This window comes from Mobula birostris, chromosome 2 (assembly GCF_030028105.1).
Source record: "Mobula birostris isolate sMobBir1 chromosome 2, sMobBir1.hap1, whole genome shotgun sequence".
Taxonomy (NCBI): Eukaryota; Metazoa; Chordata; class Chondrichthyes; order Myliobatiformes; family Myliobatidae; genus Mobula; species Mobula birostris.
In genome coordinates, this window is record NC_092371.1 from 129,429,145 (window position 1) to 129,452,005 (window position 22,861).

The following is a 22,861-nucleotide window of genomic DNA, read 5'->3' on the forward strand; positions in this document are numbered from 1 at the left end:
TCCCCCCCAGTCAGGCAGAAGATACAAAATTTGAGAACACAACACCTTCCACCAGGCTCATGGACAGCTTCTATCCTGCTGTTATAAGACCCTTAGACAGAACAAATTCTTGATCTTTCATTTTACCATGTCACCGCCCTGCACTCTGTGATATAACACTGTCTCCAAGCTATTGTATTTCCTTCGGTTCTACTTCAATGTACTTATGCACACAAAGATCTTTCTGGATGGCATACCATAAGATTTTCACTATATCTCAGTAAGAATAATAAGTCAACCACCAAAGCCAGTTAACCTGGAAATGTATTTTCAATGATAGGTTTACAATGCACAAAACAGTTGATATCCGATTATTTTATCAATGAGAAGGTTCTAATGCTCCACAAACACCTGTTACAATAACAAGGCCCCATCAATGTCAGATACTTAAGTACTGATCTTGGTCTTGATGCAGATTGCTGTCATAAAGCCTTGTTATGCCAGTTGTGACTGCTATTCCCATTGAGGAGAGCTGTCGCTGTAAAGCACCAGAAAGAGGTGCTGCTGCTATAAACACCAGAATAATGAGAGGCCTGTCAGGCTGCTCCAGCCTCCGGCTGTTGAGGGCAAGGAGATAAGGGAGTTATGGGCAACAACATTTATGCTTATCTGTACAGATCCTCGCCAGGTTACAAATGCCTGAATTATGGACATCCAGTACATACCGACGACCCTTTGGGAGACTGGTGGGATGGATGTGCTGGCTGCTGCCACTTTCTACCAAGTGGGAACATGACTAGCAACAACATTGTTGCATCTTGAAGAGAAATCTGAATAGTCAAGTCAAATGCCCTGATTTAACTGCTTGTGGGTCACACATGGACAGCTACAACTTTATGGATTGAAAGTATCAGCAACTCCAAGGAACAGCCTGAGCAGCTTTGATTTTACACCAACTCCTGTCAGTGTTCATTTCACAGATACTGAGGTGGATGTGTTTGCAATTCTTCAGTTTGAAATCTTTCACTTGGCTGTCCACAGGATGCAGCTCACACCATATTTTATGCTGTGGCACCTACAACTGAATTAGACTAAAGCAAACTCTCTGCTGAGTCATTACTAACAGCACTCTCAGCTGTCCCCCTCACAGCACAACAGAACTATAATACACTCTGTTGGAAAGTCACAAACCTGCACAAATACCCACTATACAATCCTGCATTATCAAAATGGGGAAAACTGATTCGTTCCGAGTGCCCACAGTTTCCTTTGCCTTGTACTTTACCCGTTTTGGTAACACTCGAAGCATCTGGGAGAGTTACGTGTGCCCTGTAAGAGTTGTTCTGCAGCACTATACCTCTTAAAGAGCATTGGTCACCGGTCTTAAAGCAAATAGCAAATAAGCAGTCAGGGCAAAGATGAGAGATGGCCAGAATAAAGGAAACGTGCGCATAATTTGTAGTTATAATAAATTGCACAAAGACTAGTTTGGACGTTGGAAATATTCGTTATATTTTTTGCAAATTAGCCCATCCCCCTGGTTAGTTTGCAATTTGCACATAACCTGGAAGGTGTCAATCAAACTGAATGGTGTGACTGAGCCAGCAGTGTTTGATGTCTGCAGTCTGTATATAATCTGCTTAGTCTGGATGGCAGCTGCTGCTATAAAAGATCAACAGCAATCATATACAGAGAGAGCACAGAGGAGAGAAAGAGCACAGAAGATTGAAAGGAAACAGAAATAAAGGAAAGAAGTGATTTTACCAGCAACAAGAGGCAAAACTCCTCAACCATCAGGGGGCTGCTTCAAGGAGATGACCAGAATCAACAGCAGCCTGACCACTATGCTGCCTGTCTTTGTTCTGTTGGTGCTGCAGACAGCCCCAATGAGTGGAGTCTCCCACGACAGCATTAAGAACGCCATGCTTCGTAAGCTAGGCCTAAGTGAAGTGCCACAGATGGAGAAGAGGGACCTGGAGAGGGTGGTGGTGCCAACACACCTCCGGAACAAGTACATGTCCATGCTGAAGCTGCACAAGGAGAAGGAGAGGAGGCGGAGAGCCCTGCCCAGCCTGGCCAGCATTTTGCGAGGAATTACAGGTAATGCAGGTAAACCGGGCTTTGATCTGCTTTTGACTTTGAAACCAGAAATACAATTATGTCACCTTCCTAGTGCTATCTTGTAATGTCTCTCTCCTGCCCCTTGCCTCAATCCCTCCAAACGTTGCACTGGGCTGGAATGTTGCAGTACAGGTAATGAAGGCAGATGCTCACCCGTGCCCCACAGGCTCAATGTCGTTTTGAGTTATACGGATAGACAGGGATTTCTTTCCCCTGGAGTGCTGGAGACTGAGCGGAGCACCTTGTAGGTGTATAAGATCAGGAGGGGCATTGATAGGGTGAAAATGCCCCTCGTGATTTTACACACCAGGGTTGGGGAATTCCTACATGGAAAGCACGCAGCCAGAGTTCCCGAATCATCATGTGCGAACTCTGAGGTTTATTGTGGTGATATCGGTTTATCATATTCTATCTTTTTTCCTTCGTACTATCTCTATATTCTGATGCACAAAATGGCCTTTCACTGTATCTCTGTAGATGTGGTGATAATAATAGACCATTTACCCATCACCCAGGCAAACTATGTAATACACAAGCAAAAGAGAATACAGGTTACAGTGGTACAGTCAGTGCAGGTGGACAAACAAAGTGCAAAGCTGAACTACGATCCCCAAGTTATTCTGCATGAACTTAACAAAGCGCACTTCCAGTTTCTGTAACCTGTACACTTATTGCTGACAACTGATCAACTCAAGAACACCCCAGCTTCTTTAAAGATTGGGGGAATTCACAACACCACTGATGACAAAGGCCGTAGGCTCACACTGTGTGAAGTACAGACAATTTAGTATTTTTTTCTCCGATACAAATAACCAATGTACTCAAGATGGATATGGGAGTTTAAAACCTTCCAAGTAACCAGTTCTGTGTCCCCAGGCACAACCGGAGAAGTGCTGTACTCAGACCCCACCAGGCAGAGGCTGGTTTTCGACATGAAGGGGCTGATCCCTGACAACAGCGAGGTGACCATGGCAGAGCTCAAGCTCTTCAAGAAGGGCGTCCACAAGGGGGAGCTCCCTCCCAGAAAATACAGCCGGCCAGTCAACAACGCCAGGGTCAGTGTGTACTGGGTCAAGATCCTGGCCGATGGCACCAACAGCACCTCGCTCATCGACTCCAGGTAAGGGCAAGACTAATGTTGGAATACGTTCCAGGGATTTGCCCAGCTGAGTTAAGACAATTTAAGAAATGTTAAAGCTGATCTTTCCCCCACAGGGTTATTAGCTTTTTCCTCCCCGATCATTAATCAATAACAATTAAATATTCAATAAATAATCATCATATTCTTTAAACTGATAAATACACATTTGTTCTCAAGGCAGTGAGCTTCATTCGCAAAGCTACCATTTCTAGATGCAGTACAGGTAGACAAAAGTGCAAAGCTACAATTATCATAATAAGGTTATGGTAAAACATATTGTTTTACTGATATCTGGTATAAACATACTGACTCCTATGATCATCTTCACACCCAGCCTCAGTTCCTTCGACTCCGCCACATTTATTCCCAGGATGAGGCTTTCCTTTCCAGGACATCAGAGATGTCCTCCTCCTTCAAAGAATGGGGTTTTCCTTTCCCCACCATTTACGCTGCCCTCACCTGCATCTCCTGCTTTTCCTGAACATCCATCCTCACCCCACCTTAATGGGAATAGAGTTCTTCTTGTCCTCACCGTCCACCCTGTGAGCCTCCACATCCAGCACATCATTCCCTGCAACTTCCACCATCTTCAATGGGACCTGACCACCAAACACATCTCTACCTCCCCCTCACTCCCCGCTCTATGGAAAGATCACTCCCTTCCTGGTTCCCTTGTCTATTCATCCCTACCCACTAAACTCCCTCCTGGTACCTAACTGCGAGCACAAGAGCTACACCTGCTCATTCACCTCCATTCAGGGCCCCAAGCGGTCCTTTCAGGTGAGGCAACACTTCACCTGTGAATCTTTTGGGGTTATCTACTGTATCCAATGCTCCCAATGCAGCCTCCTCTACACTGGTGGGGCCTAAGGTACAACGGGGAACTGCTTTGTCAAACACCTTCGCTCCAATTACAAAGAGCTGGATTTCACAGTGGCCAACCATTTTAATTCCTATCCCTATTCCCATTCCAACATGTCAGTCCAAGGCCTCCCCTATTGCCACAATGAGGCCACTATCACGTTTGAGGAGCAACACCTTATATTCTGTCTGGGTAGCCTCCAAGTTGATAGCATGAACATCAATCTCTCCAACTTCCTGTAATTTGCCCCCTCCCCCTTCCCTCTTCTTCAATTTCCAACTCTGGCCCCCTCTTACTTCTCCTCACCTGCCTATCATTTTCCCCTGGTGCTCCTTCACTTCCCTTTTTCCAATGGCCACACTCCTCTCCTATCAAATTCTTTCTTTTCCAGCGCTTTACCTTTTCCACCTCCCAGCTTCTTACTTCATGCTGTCTCCCCCACCCACCTGGTTTCACCTATCATCTTCCAGCTTATATTCATTCTCCACCCCTCACCTCCATATTCCAGCTTCTTCCCCCTTCCTTTCCAGCCCTGACGAAGGCTCTCAGCCCAAAATGTCGACTATTTACTTTGTATGCTGCTCTCGTCCGGCATCTGCAAAATCTCTTGTGCTTACACTTAAAAATATAGCTGCTTTCACCTGTAACCAATGCCATCTGTTGCTGACAAAGATCAGCTACAGCAGAAGACACCTTATGGACTTGATGCCTGGAGGGAAACTGGAGATTCTGCAGATACTGGAAATCCAGAGCACCACACACACATGACACACAATCCTGCAGGAACTCAGCAAGTCAGGCAGCATCAATGGAAGCAGAATAAATAGTCGATGTTTCTGTTTGAGACCCTTCAGCAGGACTGGAAAAGGGCAAAAGCCAGAATCAGATGACACAGGGAGGGGAAGGAGTACAGGAGTACAGGCAGGCGATCGGTGATAAAGTGAGGGGAAGGTGAGTGGATGGAGAAGTGGGTGGGGGGGGGAGAAGAATGAAGAAAAAAGCTAACTTAACTCTCTCTGAACACACCTGCCCTCCACTCTCGCCATACCAACTTCACTCAAACTTGCTGACAGGAAGGGGGGTGGTTGTTTTCGTCTGGAGAGTGACCTCTACCTTGCTGAGGTCGGACAGCAGCTCTCAGATATCTCCTCTTACTTACTCCCTGCACTGGACCCGACAAAGGAGCATCAGGCCATTGTCTCCCACACCGTCTCCACCTCATCAACTCTGAAGATCTCCCATCAACTGCCACCAAGCTCACAATTCCCTTACTTTCAGACTGCTTACTTTTGCCTCCTACCCAAGATCCACAAACCTGACTGCCCAGTAAGCCTATTGTTTCAGCCTGTTCCCGCCCCACTGAGCTTGTGTCCGCATACCTCAGCTCCCTTTTAACCCTCTTTGCTCAGTCCCTTCCCACCTGTATCCATGTCACTTCATCACTTCAGTTCTCCAGCCTGGATCACCTCATTTTCACTTTAGACATATAGTCTCCATCAGAAACGCCTCAAAGCACTCAGCTTCTGTCTCAACAAGAGAACCTAACCAGTTCCCCTCCACCATCACCCCATTCACCTGGCTAACCTGGTTCTTACCCTCAACTCTTTCAACTCCTCCCACTTTCACCAAACGCATTGGCCCCTGCTGTGCCCACTTCTTCATCGTGTGGAACAGTCCATGCCCTCCAACTTCTTCTGTTACACTGATGACTGCATTAGTGCTGCTTCCTGTGTCCATGCTGAGCTCATCAATTTCATCAACTTTGCCCCCAACTTCCAACCTGCCCTCAAATTTACCTGCCCATCTCTGACACTTCTCTCCCTTTCCGCAATCTCTGGCGACAGATTATCTATTGACATCTTTTACAAACCTATTTACTCAGTTATCTTGACTATACCCCTTCCCACCCTGTTACTTGTAAAAATGCTATTTCCTTTCTCAGTTCCTCTGTCTCTATCGTATCTTTTCTCAGGAGGAGGCCTTCCATTCCAGAACATCTGAGATGTCCTTTTCTCCTCCCAAAGAATGGTGTTTCCCTTCCACTATCAGTGATGCTGCCCTTGCCTGCATTTCTTCCCATTTCCTGCACATCTACCCTCACCCATTTCCCCGCCATCATAACAGGGATAGGATTTCCCTTGTCCTTACCTACCACCCCACAAGCATCCATATCCGGCACATCATTCTCTGTAACTTCCACCATCTTCCATTGGCAACACATTTGAGTTTGACTTCCCATTCTGAAATGTCTATCCAGAGCCTCCTGGACTGCCATGATGAGGCTAAACGGGTTGGAGAGCAGCACTTCACATTCCATTCATGTTCTGATGGCATGAACATTGATTTCTCCAACTTCCAGCAGTTTCACCCCTCTCCTTTACCAGTCCTCATTCTGGTTACCCTCTCGCCCCTTCTCTTCTCACCTGCCCAATCCCACTCTGGTTTCCATCCTCCTCCTCTTTCTTCCATAGTCCACTCTCCTCTCCTATCAGATTCCTCCTTCCTTCAGCCTTTACCTCTTCTACTTATCTTCCATCTTCTTACTTCACCCCTCCCCCACCCACCCTCCTTCCCCCTTACCTGATCTCACCTATCACCTGCCAGCTTGAATTGCTTCCCCCACCCTCCTACCTTATTCTGGCTTCTGGCCCCTTCCTTTCCAAGATAAAACAGCAACTGTTTATTCCCTATCCATAGACACTGACTGACTTGCTGAGTTCCGCCAGCATTTTGTGTGCGTAGGAAGGAAACACATCAGTGTAGGACAAACTCCTTGAGTTTTCTCTCTGGTGGACACTAGATAAAAGCGCGAAGTAAGCTGCCAGAGGTGGCGGTGGAAGTAAGGACAGTAACAACATTCAGTAGGTACCTAGATGGGCACTTGAATAAGCAGGTCAAAACGACATGGGATTAACACAAATGTGATTAGTAGGGGTAGGCATGGACACAGCGGGCTGAAGATTTTGTTCCCACTCTATACAACTCAGATTCTAATTGATAGTGTTTTTACAACAATCTTCAACTTCTGTGGGCAATCATGGTGACAAGGGATTTCCATTCCAAATAAAACTAAATTTTAAAAAAACGGGACTATACGCTCTGGAATTCAGAAGAATGAGAGGGGATCTTATAGAAACATACAAAAATTTTGAAAGTTGTTTCCATTGGTAGGTGAGACTAGAACTAGGGGACATTGCCTCAAGATTCAGGGGAGAAGATTTAGGACAGGGATGAGGAGAAACTGTTTTTCCCACAGAGTGGTAAATCTGTGGAATTCTCTGTCCAGGGAAGCAGTTGAGGCTTCTTCACTAAATATATTTAAGATACAGTTAGATAGGTTTTTACATAAAAAGGGAAGTAAGGGTTATGGAGCAAGTAGGTGGAGCTGAGTTTACGGACAGATCAGCCATGATCTTATTGAATGGTGGGGCAGGCTCGATGGGCCGGATGGCCTACTCCTGCTCCTATTTCTTATGTTCTTATGTTAAATTCTAAAATAACTCAGGGTGGGATTTTAACTCCAATACAAGAGCTGGAGGAACTCAGTGGGTCAGGCAGCATTAATGGAGGGAAATGGACAGTTGACATTTGGGGTAGAGATGACCCGAAAAGATAACTTTCTGGGAGCATCTGGAACTGAAATGTTGATTGCCCACTTCCATGCATAGACGTTACTTGACCTGCTGAGTTCTTCCAGCACTTTTTGTGTTGCTCCAGCTTCCAGCACCTGTAGTCACTCTAGACAACCACAATCTACTGTAACACCACTAGACTACTTAATTTACTTTAGATGAAACTTCCAAGTGCTAAGTGTATTTTTCAGCTTTAGTCCCTCTTCCAAAGAGCAGTTTATCACTGTGATGGTTATTCCTGGTCTCCCAGATGAGATCTCATCACAACATTTTATACATTTCAATGAGATCACTTCTTGTTTCAGTTCCAAACCACACAGGCCTCACCACATGTACTCTCCTCACAGGGGAGGCTACACACCACAGCAAACCAACAATCTGGTGTTGTGGAGTCCAGATGTTTCTCTCTAATTTCTGCTGTTCTCTCCAACCCACCATCACCCACTTCCTTACTTCTGTTGCATGTCGTGGGATGCACATAGTAACATCCTGTCAATTGTACCCATCTGCACATGCATGCCTGGAAATGTATAAATGTTAATACACTAGAACAAAATATTCAAAAGTAAAATTTCATGTAGAAATTAATTTTTAAAATTAAGTTCCCAATCTGCTTTTGAAACAGCAGCTCCACACTATGTATATTCTTCACAGCTGCCTTACAAGCAAAGATCTATTTGAGCTGCAGGGCATAGCAGCCCTCAAGTTCTAATAGATTAGGGTTGCAAACAGCAGCAAATGGTTTATTCGCCTCTGTCCACAATGGAATCAGTAAAGGATACTTACAGTGGCACCCACAATCAATTACCATGGCTTTTAAATGAAATCAGTATTAAAACTGAATCTTGATGGCACTTAAACAAAGTTTGCACACAGCAAGTTCGGGGGACATTATTTTAAAATGCCATTGCCGTGAAACATTTATAAACTCGAGAAAGACATCCTTTGAAGAAAACGTGAGAAGATGGGAGAACCTTATTCATTTGGCAAACTTATGACATGGAATCCAATCCCAAATGAATAGTGGGACCAGCTAAAATAAGAGCTCTTGGACATGCAGAAGGAAAAAATGTGCAAGCCTGCAGTGAAAAGACAGGGCTTAAACTGAATGGTGGTTTCAGATTTTGAATGAGCGAACCACTCAGCTTCTTATCCTATTGCTTAAGTTTAATTACCCATTTGCAACATCCTTGGCAATTTTCCATGAAAAATTGAGAGAAATAATTGACTATTACAGTTGGGGGGGGGAGGGGGGGGAAGCAACAGTAAATCAGACATTCTATCCCTTGTTTCTCAGATTCTTAAGGCAAATGGAGCAGACTCCAGAAGGGACTTGGAAAGACATGGTCAAAGGGACTGTTTCTGTGCTGTACAACTCAACTTTATAACAATGTACATCAAACATTGTTCCTGGCAACCATTCCAATTAGCATTGGTTCAGCACAATACCTTTAACTGTGCAAAAGGAAGAGGCAAATTAATCGACTAATAACCTTTCTGCCTTGCCAGGTTGGTTCCTATCCTCAACTCTGGATGGGAAAGCTTGGACGTCACACAGGCCGTGTACTACTGGATGAAGAATGCAGACACACCCATGCACCTGGAAATCTGGATTGAGGCAGAGCGAATGGGCAGCTACGCAGCTGAATTAGCCAAACTGGTGCACTTCACCACTCAAAGCGCTGCTGACCAAGTACTAGGCAAACCAGAATTAGTCCTCTATACTCTCAACCTTGAAGAATATGGGTACGTCTTTATTAAGGAACTTTTTGGGGCAACAACCAATTTTGTCCCTCTCCCCACACAGCTTATTCTGATAATCAAAATTAATCATTAACTTTACTGCATTGAAATTAAACAGGCGTAGTCTAACTTTACATCCTATGTTAAGCTATACAGTCATTGCCACAAAATAATTAAAATCTAATAGATATGACGCACAGTATTCACAAAGCTGCCGCATTCATTTACGTTGTAGAAACTCTTGTTTGTTACCACAATCAAAGTAGAATCAGTTTTATTATCACTGACATACGTCCTGAAATTTGTTTTGTGGCAGATGGTAGAGAGCAAGACAAAAACAATTACTACGGACTCACAATAAGCTCTACTTCCGCCAAGTTGCTTGAAAGTTAATTATTGAGACAGGAATTATGCAACCTGTCATATAACCAGGGGTCTACACACTGAAACACAGGGCTGCAAGTTATATTTGGAAGTACAGTGTTACCTCATCTCAGCTAGAAGATGAATTAAATGTCTTGCAGTTCTTATAAAAATGCGTGGAGTTTGCTTCTATCAGTTGACTGATAACACAATTGATTAACATTTATCTTTTGAAGCTCAAACAGTGAAACTGAGTTTAAGAGATCAGGAGTATTTGTATTGGTCACAATTTCAATTAACTGCATGGAACCACAATAGTACACAATTCTTGACGCCATTTTTTCTGACTAGTTCAATCAAGTTTCATGAACAAAAACTCGGCCTTCATCCTGACACCCTACAGAAAATTTAGACTGCACTCTTTTCAAATAATCAGTAGACAGCTAACTGCTGACTGGAATCTAATTAAAAGTTGCTTAATCTGCCCTCCTGCCATTTGTGAGAGAGCCTCTCTCTCAGGACATTTACACGATCCTATGACATTTGTGTATTGGTATTAAAAGGACATTTTTTCATGTCAGAAAAGAGCATGAAAAGCTGATTTTGATTCAGTATGCAATGTTATCTAGCCAAACTAATTTGTTGTATCGAGACAATTTACCCCATTTAGCTTTTACTTGGTAACTAATATTTGTGTTTTATCACGTCCAGGAGCACTGGCGACTGTGGTGCAGAGAAAGGCAGGACATGCTGCAGGCAGGAGCACTTCATTAGCCTCCGGGACCTGCCGTGGACCCAGTACTGGATCATCGAGCCCCCTGGCTACCAGGCCTTCCGCTGCCTTGGGGGTTGCAAGCAGCCACAACGGCCCTTTGACTACGGAGAGAGGAGCTGTGTGGCAGTGGAGAGCGCCTCGCTGCCCGTGATGTACCTGGTGAAGACGGGCAATTACACAGAGATCGAAGTGGCTGAGTTCCCCAACATGATAACCGAGAAGTGTGGCTGTACCACCAACAACGTCTCGGTCATATAGCAGCAACTTCAAAGGACTATGCAACACATGACACCTATTTCCCTTAAATCTCCTGTGAAAGCAGAAATGCAATTCAGAAAGCACTTTATGTAAATAGTGGAATTTGAAAATGTATATTTTTACTATTTTCTTTGGTAACTAAATTTAATATCAATGACACCTATTGGCTAGAGTCAATTCCTTACCAAGTTAGTGGAAGGGCATGTGGGCCAGGTAAAAATTTTAAGCAGTATTTCTCATGCTATTGTCCAGAGTACAGTCTTACATATACAATAGAATCAGCAATTGAGAGAGAGGCTACAGAATCAGTCTGAATGCAAATAGGCAGAACTTGTATTAACATGACAATGACAAGAGTTGACAGATGGACAAAATGAGGAAGTACAGTGCGTGGAGAATTTTGGGTGAGGGGATGAACTAGAGGGCGTGCATACAAGGTGAGAGAGGGAGGGTCTGAGGGAGATGGGCGAGGCAATAATTTTTTTAACTTCAGAAAGTGGTAGGTGCCCGGTATGAGCTGTCAGAGGTAGTGGTGGAAGCAGATATGATAGTGGCATATAAGAGGCTTTTGGACAAGCACGTGAAAATAGAGGGAATAGAGGGATATGGATCACTAACAGGCAGAAGAGATTGAGTTTAATTTGGCATCACGTCCGACACTGATTGTGGGCTGAAGGGCCAGTTTCTGTGCTGTTCTCATGTTCTAGGCTGGAGGAGAGCAGTAACAGACACAACTTCTACATTACTACCACTTAACCAGACACAGCGAGGTCAGCTTCTGCATCACCAGGGCTCCAGGTTTGTCCTTCAAAGCATGTGGGGCAAACCACATCGACCAGCTTGGCTATTTAACTCCATCCCCAAAAAAGTGGCTTATAACCATTACACACAAGGCTGGAGATCTGCTCAAAACAAAATACAAATCAGGCCACATCTAGTCCTAGCCCAAGGGCTTATAGTTTTAGTGGTACCCAACAGGTATTAGTCAGATCCTATCAGGTAAGGGTCAGAGATCCAGACTCAGGTGGGATCTGACTATACCTGCTAGATGTCAATAAACTATCACTAAACAGGTTTCCTTCTTTGAAAAGTGTTTTCTGAACCCCATCGGGATAACATAGGTCCCCGCCCCACTTCAAGTTGATAGTTTTATCTCAGCCTGAGCTCCTAGCTGTAACTGAAACAGGAATCACAATAAAAATAGACAGATACCTCAGATTCAGAGTTTCTTGGTCAGTGGTGCTTTTCCCTCTCCTGAAGGTTCCCACAATGGTATAACATAACCTTAAGGATCATAGCTGGCCCATCCCATTCACATCCCTGCATCAGACAATTATCATGTGTTAACTGAGATCAGTTATCCACAGTCCAAATTCCTAGGAAACAGGTTAAGAGTGACATTCTGTGGGAGTGCCAAGGAATTGCTGAAATGGTGTACACGTCTGGTTCACCTGCAACAATACACCACAGGCTCCCAAAGTTGGACAGAGGTGGTATCATCAGAAGAGGAGACTAGGCTTTAACCAGCTCATTGCATTTGTACTTGCCACGAGAGTGACATAAAGATTCATCAAACGAATTCCTGGGGTGGTGGGTCTTTCGCGTCATGAGGGACTGAGTAGATTAGATCTCTATTCTTTAGAGTTTCAGAGATGGAGGTCATTTTGTGAAAATACACAAACTATAATATATAGTAAGGCAGTTTTCCATATCTGAAAACTAGAGGTCACTGTTTAGAAAATAATCTTAATGAAATATACAAAATCCTAAGGGGGCATGACAGTGTCCACAAGTGGAAGAATCTCAAATCAAACGAGTTTCCAGATCAGGGCCAGTCATTTAAAGCCAATCTACCTATAAATTTCTCATAGTATTACAGTATGCAAGCAGGTCCTTCAGCCCAACCGGTCTATGCTGACCAAGATGCCTATTTGCCCACACTTGACCCTTCTAAATGTTGTTAATGTACCTGTCTCAATCACTTCCTCAGACATCTCACTCTGTACACAAACCACCCCATTAATCTCTCCCCTCTCACTTCAAACTTATGACTCCTAGTCCTTAATTCTTCAACGCTGGGAAAAAAATAAAACTGCATGTAATCACCCTTCCTAGGCCCCTCATGATTTTATATACCTCCATGAAAACCACCCCCAATTCTCTAATGCTCCAATAAATAAAGTGCCAGCCTGTCAACTGTTGTCTATAATTCAATCCTTTGAGTCCTTGCCAATATCCTCATAAATATTTTCTGCACTCTTTCTAACTTAACGGCATCTTTTCTCTAGTAGGATGGCCAAAATTGAACACGATATTCCAGGTACAGCTCCATCAATGTCTTGTAGTAACTGCAACATAACATTCCAACTTCTATAATGAATGCCTTGACTGATGAAGGGCAACATGCTAAAAGCCTTCTTCACCACCCTTTCTAGCTGCAATGCCACTTTTGTGTCACCATATACTTGTATTCCTAGGCCCCAGAGACCTACTGTCTTGATTTGCCTTCCCAGTTCTTCTAAGAGAAGGAATTTTCTGATCCAATGTGCTGTGACTTGGGAAACTACATTGTTAAATGTATTTAAAGTAGAGGTAGATAAATTTTTGAAAGATTAGGGACACCTGAGGGCTAAGTTAGATCAGCCATGATCATACTAATGACAGTACAGGTTTGAAGGGCCCAGTAGCCTAGTGCTACTTCTAATTGTTTGTCATACACAATCTTAGAGTCAGGAGTAATCCATCTAACACTAAATTAAGAATTTTCTTCACCCAGAGGAAATGAACCATTCATATTTTCTGTTCCGGAGAGTTGACAGCAGGTTCATTCAAAGCAGAGACTACAAGATACTTGAGGAACCAGGCAACACAGAAATAGGGCAAGAAAATCATGTAAGAGGTGGGTGATTAATAAGGACCTTGTTGAAAGTGGAACTTGCTGAAGAGGACAAAGGTTCTAATGTTCCTCTGGGGTTGACAATCACTTTATTGATATATGAGTTGAGGAAACGTGCAATATCTTGAAGGTGCCTCTGTGACACAGCCGGTGGAGCAGATGCATCACAACTCCAGTTGCCAGAGTTCAATCCTGACGTCAGGTGCTCTCTGTCTAGGTGAGCAGTAGAAATCTGGGATGGAGAGAGTTGACGGGAATGTGGGGAGAATGTGATTGGCATAAATGGTTCCCAGGATTGGGGAACTAGAAGCTATGGATTCAAGATGAGGGAGAAAGATTTCATTGGAACCCAATGGGCAATCTTTTCACTCAAAGGGTGGTCATGGTCAGTATGTGGAATGGGTTGCCAGAGGAAATGATTGACATAGGAACATAGATAGGAAAGGTTTAGAGGGATACGGGCAAATGGGTTTGGCTCAATGGGCATCTTGGTTGGCATGGACTAATGAGGTAAAGGGCCTGAGTTCTATACTCAAATGGATCTACGTAATCAGTACTTACTGTTGCTGGTAGATTCACATCGTTTCCTTTATCTGCCGGCTTCTCCATTTCTTTAGGACTATTTTCAGTGCCCTCTTCCGTTTCAGGTTGTTCACTTTCTTGCGAGACCAAACTCTCTGCTTCCACTTCATTACTGGGTCCTGGATCCACTTGTCCGTGTTCACTCTGAGGTTTGCAGATTGGCTCAGGCGCACAAGCTTCAATACTGGGTGCAGGGGCACAGTCTCTCACACCATCAACACCACTGCTTTCAACACTCACCTGCCCCACAGAACTCTCAGGGCAAGACAAAGACTTGGAGGAGCTACACTCTGCCACACAATCCTCATCAGAACTCCCAGATTCTTCCAAATCCTCCACTCCCATCCTGCAAGGAAACAAGAACCATGAACTTTAAGTCAACAGCTTCAAGTTGTTCTGTTCTGTGAAGCTTAACCAATAATAGAGGCTCTAAACACTAGACAGTCACCATAATTTCAACAGATACAAACCAAAGGGGTGAGAATGTGATTGAGACTGACAATAGTTCTGGAAAAGATCATACATTAAAAGACACACACAATAGGTACGAATAAAGGGTTTCAACATGGAAACAGGTCCTTCAACCCACCGAGTCAGTGCCAACCATCAATCACTTATTTACATTAATCTTACAATTAGTCTTTTTTTAATTCCCCCATTTCCTCACTACTCCCCAAGTTCAACCAATCACAAATAGATTAGGGGAAATTTCACCTGCCAGCCTGCACCTGGCTGGGATGTGGGAGGAGATGAGGGCAGCTGGGGAAACCCATGTGGTCACAGTGCAAACTCCATGGAGACCTCACCAGTCGCGAGGATTGAACACCGGAATCTGGCTCTGCGAGGTTGCACCACTCTACCTCAAAGACTCTTTCCACACAATGAGACGCAGTAAGATAGGAGGTACACAGGCGAAAATTGATTTATTCTTGTCATATAAACCAACCTGCCCTGTACCTTGGTACATATTTTCACAGATATAGTGGAAAAACCTTACAGGTCAGTTCATCACGTTAGTATGCTGAGGTAGTACAAGGGAAAAGTAATTAACAGAAAGCAGAATGAAGTATTAGAGTCACAGAGACAGTGCAGTGCAGGTAGACAACAAGGCGCAAAGCCATAACAAGGTAGAATGTGAGGTCACACGTCCATCTTATTGTACGAGGGAACTGTCCCAACAGTCTTATAAATGCCAGATTGGGGAGGTGGGGGGAGAGAAGAGAGATGTCTGGGGTAAATGAGGTCTTTGATTATGTTTCTTGCAGTCACTGGCATAGAACAATTGCCATACCAAGTTGTGATGCAACCAGATGAAATGTTTTTTATGGTGTATCGATAAAAAGGTCAAATTTCTTTAACTCCTGAGGAAGTAGAAGCACTGTTGCACTTTCTGGGCAACAAGGCTGTTCTCCATAATTTCAATGCAATGCAAGATCTGATACAGCAATAAGCAGAAAAATAATGTCTATTTGCAACTTCTTGAATTTAATTAGAAGCAACATGTCAAGAGACTATACGTCCAAAAAGCAATGTTAACAAGAAAATGGAACAGTCACTGATAAATGAGTACAAGGGAGAAGGCTAGCTACAATCAAAAACAAAAAGACAAGTAAAATAGAGGCACTATTTCTAATGTCAGCAACTTTATATGTTAGCCTAAAGCCACATGAACACACCAAGGTTCACCAGGCTAATTCCTGGAATGAGAGGGCTGTCCTACCAAGAGAGGCTGGACTTGGGCCTGTATTCTCTGGAGCTCAGAAGAGTGAGCGGTGACCTTATTCAAACACAGAAGACCTAATGGGACTTGACAAGATAGACACAGTACTCGACTCATAGGAGAATCATGAACAAGGGGCATAGTTATAAAATAAGGGGCAGGCAGCTCTCTAAAGTTCTCTCCTGAAGCGGTGGATGCTGGATCATAAGTTTGAGATAGAGAAATATTCGTAAAATCTCAGAATTAAGGGTTATGGGGAACCGGCACAGAGAGGACTAACATAAATCAGCCATGATCATATTGAATGGCAGAGCAGGCTTCAGGGGACAAATGGCCTGCTCTTGCTCCAATATTCCTGTTTTTGTGTTCCTGACAACATGATGGTGTGGCTGGGTCCACAATTATTATTCCAATCACCGTGGTAGCTGTGGAAATGAAACAGGACATTTAACTGCATTTTCTCAACTACTGATATCTAACTGATCACCTTCCCTTCTTGGTAAATATTGGCATTACAATTTTGTATCTTCCATTCTATAGGAACTTTTAGAGAATTTATATAATTTTCAAAATGAAAACTTAGGCATTCACCGTCTCCATCCCTGGTTGCAAATCATGTCCTGCTGACTTCCAGACCCATTAACTTTTTGATTATTTTCCCCTCAAAAAGCTTTGTTTTCAAACCCATTCTCTTCAGATCTCCATTCTTTCCAAGAGGAATTTCTGTCTTTCAGAAGACAGACAAAATATTTACCTCTCTTTAAACACGAGATTATGCAGATGCTGGAAACCCAGAGCAACATACACAAAATGCTGGGGTAACTCAGCAGGTCAGGCAGCATCTATGGAAAGGAATACTACTCAACATTTTGGGCTAAGACTCTTCATCAGGACAGGGAAAGCCAGAATAAGGTGGTGGCGGGGAGGGGAAACTGGTAGGTGATAGGTTAAGCCAGGTGAAAGGGAAGGTGTGTGGGTGGGGAGGGAATGAATGAAGTACAAAGTTGGGATGTGATAGGTAGAAAAGGTAATGGGCTGAAGAAGAAATCTGATAGCAAAGGAGAATGAATCATGGGAGAAAAGGAGCATGGGCATTAGAGGGAGGTGATGACAGGTGACAAGGGGTAAGAGGAGCCAGAATGGGTTTGGAAAAAAAAGGAGGAGGGGTGGAAAGAGAAATTACTGCAAGTTGGAAAATTCAATGTACATGTCATCAGGCTACCCAGGTGAAATAGCAGTGGTTGCTCCTCCAACCCTCAAGTGGCCTTATCATGGCAGTAGAGGAGGCCATGAATCGACATGTCAGCGTGGGAAGCAGGATTAAAATAAGTGGCCACAGAGAAATCTCACCTATTGTGATGGTAGGAGCAAAACTGCTTGACAAAACAGCCCCCCAACCTACTGCAGGTCTCTCCGATGTTGAGGAGGTCACAACAGGAGCACTGAATATAGTAGATAATCATGACAAACTTGCAAGTGAATTGGTGCCTCAGCTGGAAGGTCTGTTTGAGGCCCTGAATGGCGGTGAGACAGTAAGTGTATGGGCAGCTGTAGCAATTGTCACACTTGCAGGGTTAAGTGTCAGGAGGGAGATCAGTGGCGAGGGACGAATGGACAAGAGTGTCATGGACAGAGCGATCCCTGCGGAAAATGGACAGTGGGGTGGAGGTAAAGATGTGTTTAATGTCAGGATCCCATTGAAGATGGTGGAAGTTCCAGAGAATCATTTGCTGGATGACAAGACTCATGGGGTGGTAGGTAAGAACAAGGGGAACTCTATCCCTGTTATGGTGGCGGGAAGATGGGCTGAGTGGAGATGTCTGAGAAATGATAGCAAACCAAGACTTTCTCTAACCTTCCCATTCTTGCACAGCTTAGAGGCTTTTTCCAATCTATTTTTACGTTTCTCACCAGATTAAAGTTCATAATTTATTTTCCCTTATGAAATGTCTTGGGACCAAGAAAAAGCATTTCAGAATGTATATTATATATGGTTCTCTGACATTAAATGTACCTTTGAAAGCTTTGACTACTTTGGCCATAATCAGAATCATTTTGAATATTCAGGCTAGTTGACCACATTGGCAAAACAAGTTATCTTTCAGGGGTTGCCAACCTGGGGTCCATGGACCTCTTGCTTAATGGTACGGACCATGGCATAAAGAAAGGTTGGGAACCCCTGACCTAGTACATCCCTGTATCTTCTATTAGCTATTCTTGAACCATTTCCCTGATTTTTTGTGTGCTGTTTCAACTATGCATTCATTATTTGAATGTTAGTCACTGTTTGTTTACTGACACAATTTTAGAAACAGACAATCAATATAAATTAGGTTCAGTTTTAACCTTCCTGATTTTCTGGCCTTGTTCAGTGTAGTTTGTGGATACCAATATCTTCCCATGCATTGCTCCTACCTGGTTCAATGCACCATAGGCATTCTAATATAGGACCACAAAGCATCTTTGCCCAGGTTGACTGCATCCTTAACAGGGCAGGGCCAAAGGAGCAAGAATCTACCAAAGTTTGTTTCCTGCCAATTGTGGGGCTTGAATAATATACAAATACTAAATCAGAAACAAGAGAAGCAGAAAACGTGAAAGGATTTTCTCAAATGTAGTCTCACAGTTACCTCTTTCAATATGGCGTAACAGAAATCTTCCGCCATTGTACTGCAGGGAGAACAACATTGTTCTGGGATGAGTTTACCAGAACGATACCAAAGATGAGGGCCTGGTGGTTAAGTGGAAAGAACAAAGCAACTGGGAGTTTTTCCTTCAACAGTGGAAGGTGAAGAGGAGATTTACAGAGTTTTTCCAAATTACGATGCCTTTGTTAGAGAAAACACAAGAAAACACTCTTGTAAGCACAGGTTTAAGATAGTTACAAAAACTAGAGGGAAGTGAGGAGAAATTTGTTCAAAAAGGATGCGAATTTAGTTCTGGAATACAATACCGAGATTGAAGAAGAATTAATTCCAATAGGATGTCCAAAAGACAACTATAAATTTAAGACTAACACAGACTTATGGGGTAAAAAGCTGATTTCAGAATAAATACGACAAATCTGTCAAAACGACTCTACAAATATAATAGAATGAATGGCAGTTTTTGTTGCTACAAGATTCACTAAGCTGCTGGAGAAAGTGGTAGATATGGACACAAGTACAAAGTTCAAAGGACATTTACACAGGTAGCCAGATCAAAATGAGGGATATGAGCCAAACACAGGCAAATAGGACTAGTTAAGGAAGAATACTTGAATGGCATAGATTAGTTGAGATGAATGACCTGTTTCTTCTCTATGACCCTCCACGACCCTGTAACATATCATAGCAGCATCCTGCTGCTTCAGCTTACTATGCTAAACAGCACAGAGGCGTGTGGCAAATAAATCTCTGTACATATAACACAACACAAAGGCTGGGATCAAGATGCTCACCATGCCCCCTCGCCCTCCAAAACTGCAAAAAAATTGGATCCAAAGTTGAGGACATTCACAGTACCATCGATATCAAGGAGAAAATTGTCAAATAATATCAGCAAACAAGTTTTGAACACAAAATGACAAAACGAAGCTCAGAATAAGTCTTTCTTTACCAGAGACATTTTTTCTTTCCTTCTGTGGCCACCTTGTGTGCACCTGGATATGCACGTTTTTGACTTCCACTCTCCACTGCCACCACATCACTTGATGATGCTTGTAAACCTCAAGAGAAATACAGAATTTAAAGATACCTCACACAGTGCCAGTTTGACTTTCCAAGAATTATCTATGTGGGTAATGCAGGAAAAAAATAGCCTCGCTTTTTAAGTGGTAGACAACCTATTAGAAAAATTTCTTAGGGTTTCTGAACATTTGGTGAAGCTAAATTACTGTCCCTGAAAGCATTAAATACTGCTGATTAACTAGTCTGTATTGCACAGCAGCTCAGAATCATATGGCTGCAAGACAACGCAACTCCTAGATCACTGCTCACGCATTTCAACCCACGATGGCCAGGGCTGAAGTAATGGCTGGCTGATCTGGAGCACTTTTAGGGAGCTCCGCTGGCAGAAAGGGAAGCTTCAGTCCCCAAAAACACAGCCAGGTTGTCAAATCAATCTTCAATGTTTTGGTACCATAAACTCAACATTGCCCACGATAGTCATTTTGATACTGCCTTTCACAACCTTATGACCTGGCACACTACAGGCGAGGAGTTCTCTGGCTACAGCTGTGACACGGGAAATAGCGCAGCTGATTTGCAAACAGCAAATATTCCAGATCAAGATTAGGCAAACACAACTATACCTTTAAGCACAGAGTCCTCTAGTCGCTCTGACATCTCGTCCAGCTGCTGCTCGTACTGTGGGTCAGTGAAGTAGTGCTTAGGCTCGGCGAGCCTGCGCTGCAATCGTTCCAGTCGCCTCTGCTCTTTCTCTGTCTCCCGCTCTGCCTGCTTCTTTATCCATTCAGCCATTCTGCACAAAAGCAGACGCAGTCCGTAATAGGCTGTCCATGGTCAAGTTCATTTTGCCCACAAGTTGGAAATATACACAAGTATCACTCAGCTTAGTTGGACTTTTGAATTTAACAATATTATGTGAATGCATTCATATGTATGGTGTCCATAAGCGGCTCTCAGAACCCAGGGACAAGCTATACACGACTATAAACCTATCAGCTATCTTATCAACTATCACCTCTCCTGCTTCTTCCTTGGTCAGGTAGACAAGTAATGTAGCAAAGCTGCTTAACAACAAGCAATAAACGCTGTAAACTTCAGAAGAAAGCCCATCATGTTTTTTCAGTACTTGGATAACCAACAGCACTTCATAGCAACCTGAAGTGTCAACTCAATTATTTCTTCACCATAGCAAACATGAAACTAATTATCATGCAGCAAGCTCCTGCAAACAGCAGTGAAGTAATGACTAAATAACATTTATACTGATATCCATGTGACCAAGGAATCTTCAAAGAAAGGCATTGGTTTTATGACCTATTAAAAACAGTCATTCCACAGCATTGTACTGGCACGGAACCTGAGATATGTCAATTGCAGAGTGAGAGGTTCTGACTTCAACACAAAATGCTGGAGGAACTTGGCAAGTCAGGCAGCATCTATGGAAGGGAATAAACAGTCGATGTTTCGGGCCAAGACCCTTCATTTTGTGTGTGTTGCTCTACATTGCCAGCATCTGCAGAATCTCTTGCGACTCTGACTCAAAGAGTGCTTCTAGGGGCAACAATGACTGACCTTAGTCAACTCATATCAGTCAGTGTCGCCCAAAGACCCATAGATGTTGGAAATCAAGGTTTTTGATCCGAAGCATTGGTTTCTTGTTCTACAAGTGCAGAGTACTTCCAGAATTTTTGTTTTTACTTCATCTCGGTAAGCTTCTTAAGTCAAAACCCAATCTCTTCCCAGCCAGTAGATAATGAGGACTAACAGGCAACAAGCTCTTCACTGAACAGAGGCAAGTACATCAGTTCAATTCATGGATATTCACCTTGATTAGTTCACAAAAAGCAGTTAATCAGTTCACCAGATGAACACTTGTACTCCTGCCCAAACCTTCTCAACAATTGTTCACTGCTCAGTGACACAAGATGTCATCGCAATGAGCCAAGTGGAGGTGCTTTCTCCTCCACCCAAGTATCTTCAGCTGTGAGAACTGAGTCAAGTCCTGTAAAATCAACCAGCAAGGTGCCACTTCAAGGCCAGTCAGTTCACATGAATGGACAGGAAATGGCAAGCTGATCTCACCCACCTGTCACGGTATCATCAGTGGAGTCTAGGATGGCTCTTTCATGTCTGGCAAAACTGTCACAGAGGAAATCTGGACTACCAGATTCAAGAACAGCTTCTTTCTCACTGCAGACTCCTGAACCAATCATCTCTATCACATCCCCTCCCTGGGGGTGCTACCACTCTCTGGCTTCTCTCTCTCAGCTAATCTGTTGTCACTTCAGCATTTCTTATGTACTACAATGCATTGTCATATTTGTTATCATGTATAACGTTTAGTCTCTGAACATGTAAGCAAGCAAATTCATCACACTGTGCGTATAAATGACGATAAACTAATCTGCGTCTGAGACTAAGACTGAGAGCAAGCTCTCAACAGACGATAAACTAATCTGCGTCTGAGACTAAGGCTGAGAGCAAGCTCTCAACAGAAAGCCTTACGCTTTTTCATGGTTTACATCCCGCAGCCTCCTTCCACTCAAATCTCGGCATGCCTCTCGATTTGTAGTTTTCTCGATCTGTGCTCCCAGTGCACGAAGCATTGACCCGAAACCTGCAGAATGCAAAGACTGAAAATGTTATAAAAGCTGAAGGTTCTACTAGTACTCACACTGCTATTCAATCAGTTAAAGAGTTACATCACTGCTGGAGATGATCTAGTCCATTACAGCCAAAAAAAAGAACTACTCATAAGCAAGAGAAAAGCTGCAGATGCTGGAAATCCAAGCAACACACACAAAATGCTGGAGAAACTTAGGCCAGGCAGCACCTATGGAAAAGAGTACAGTCGATGTTTTGGACTGAGACCCTTCATTGATGAACTGGCTTGGCCCAAAACGTCAATTGTTTACCCTTTTCCACAGATGCTGCCTGGCTGCTGAGTTCCTCCAGCATAATGAATGTGTTATTCAGCCCAATCCCATTTCTGAACTGAGCTGATAACCCGATAGTTTCACTCCTCTTCCAGATGTGCATTTCTGCCTCCACCTAGCTTTCAAGCAGAGAGTTCTAGATCACCACCTTCTTGTGAAATCATTTCCATTAACATTCCTCATTA

The 22,861-nt window shown here is 43.5% G+C and overlaps 2 protein-coding genes across 2 annotated transcripts in view; one reads left to right on the forward strand and one right to left on the reverse strand.

Annotated features, from left to right (window-relative positions):
* The window catches only part of sde2 (SDE2 telomere maintenance homolog (S. pombe)), a 52,549-nt gene that overhangs the window by 23,898 nt on the left and 5,790 nt on the right, over positions 1 to 22,861 (reverse strand). Inside the window, exons 3-6 of the mRNA XM_072248046.1 lie at positions 22,246 to 22,357; positions 20,364 to 20,533; positions 19,670 to 19,778; positions 14,332 to 14,698 (exon numbers count right to left, since the gene is read on the reverse strand). Coding sequence (XP_072104147.1) covers positions 14,332 to 14,698; positions 19,670 to 19,778; positions 20,364 to 20,533; positions 22,246 to 22,357 — 758 coding nt within the window. The remainder of the gene's footprint in view (positions 1 to 14,331; positions 14,699 to 19,669; positions 19,779 to 20,363; positions 20,534 to 22,245; positions 22,358 to 22,861) is intronic.
* On the forward strand, positions 1,866 to 10,874 carry LOC140191009 (left-right determination factor 2-like). The gene is made up of 4 exons (XM_072248050.1): positions 1,866 to 2,088; positions 2,977 to 3,220; positions 9,245 to 9,481; positions 10,553 to 10,874. The coding sequence occupies exons 1-4, from the start codon at positions 1,866 to 1,868 to the stop codon at positions 10,872 to 10,874; spliced, it is 1,026 nt and encodes a 341-aa protein (XP_072104151.1).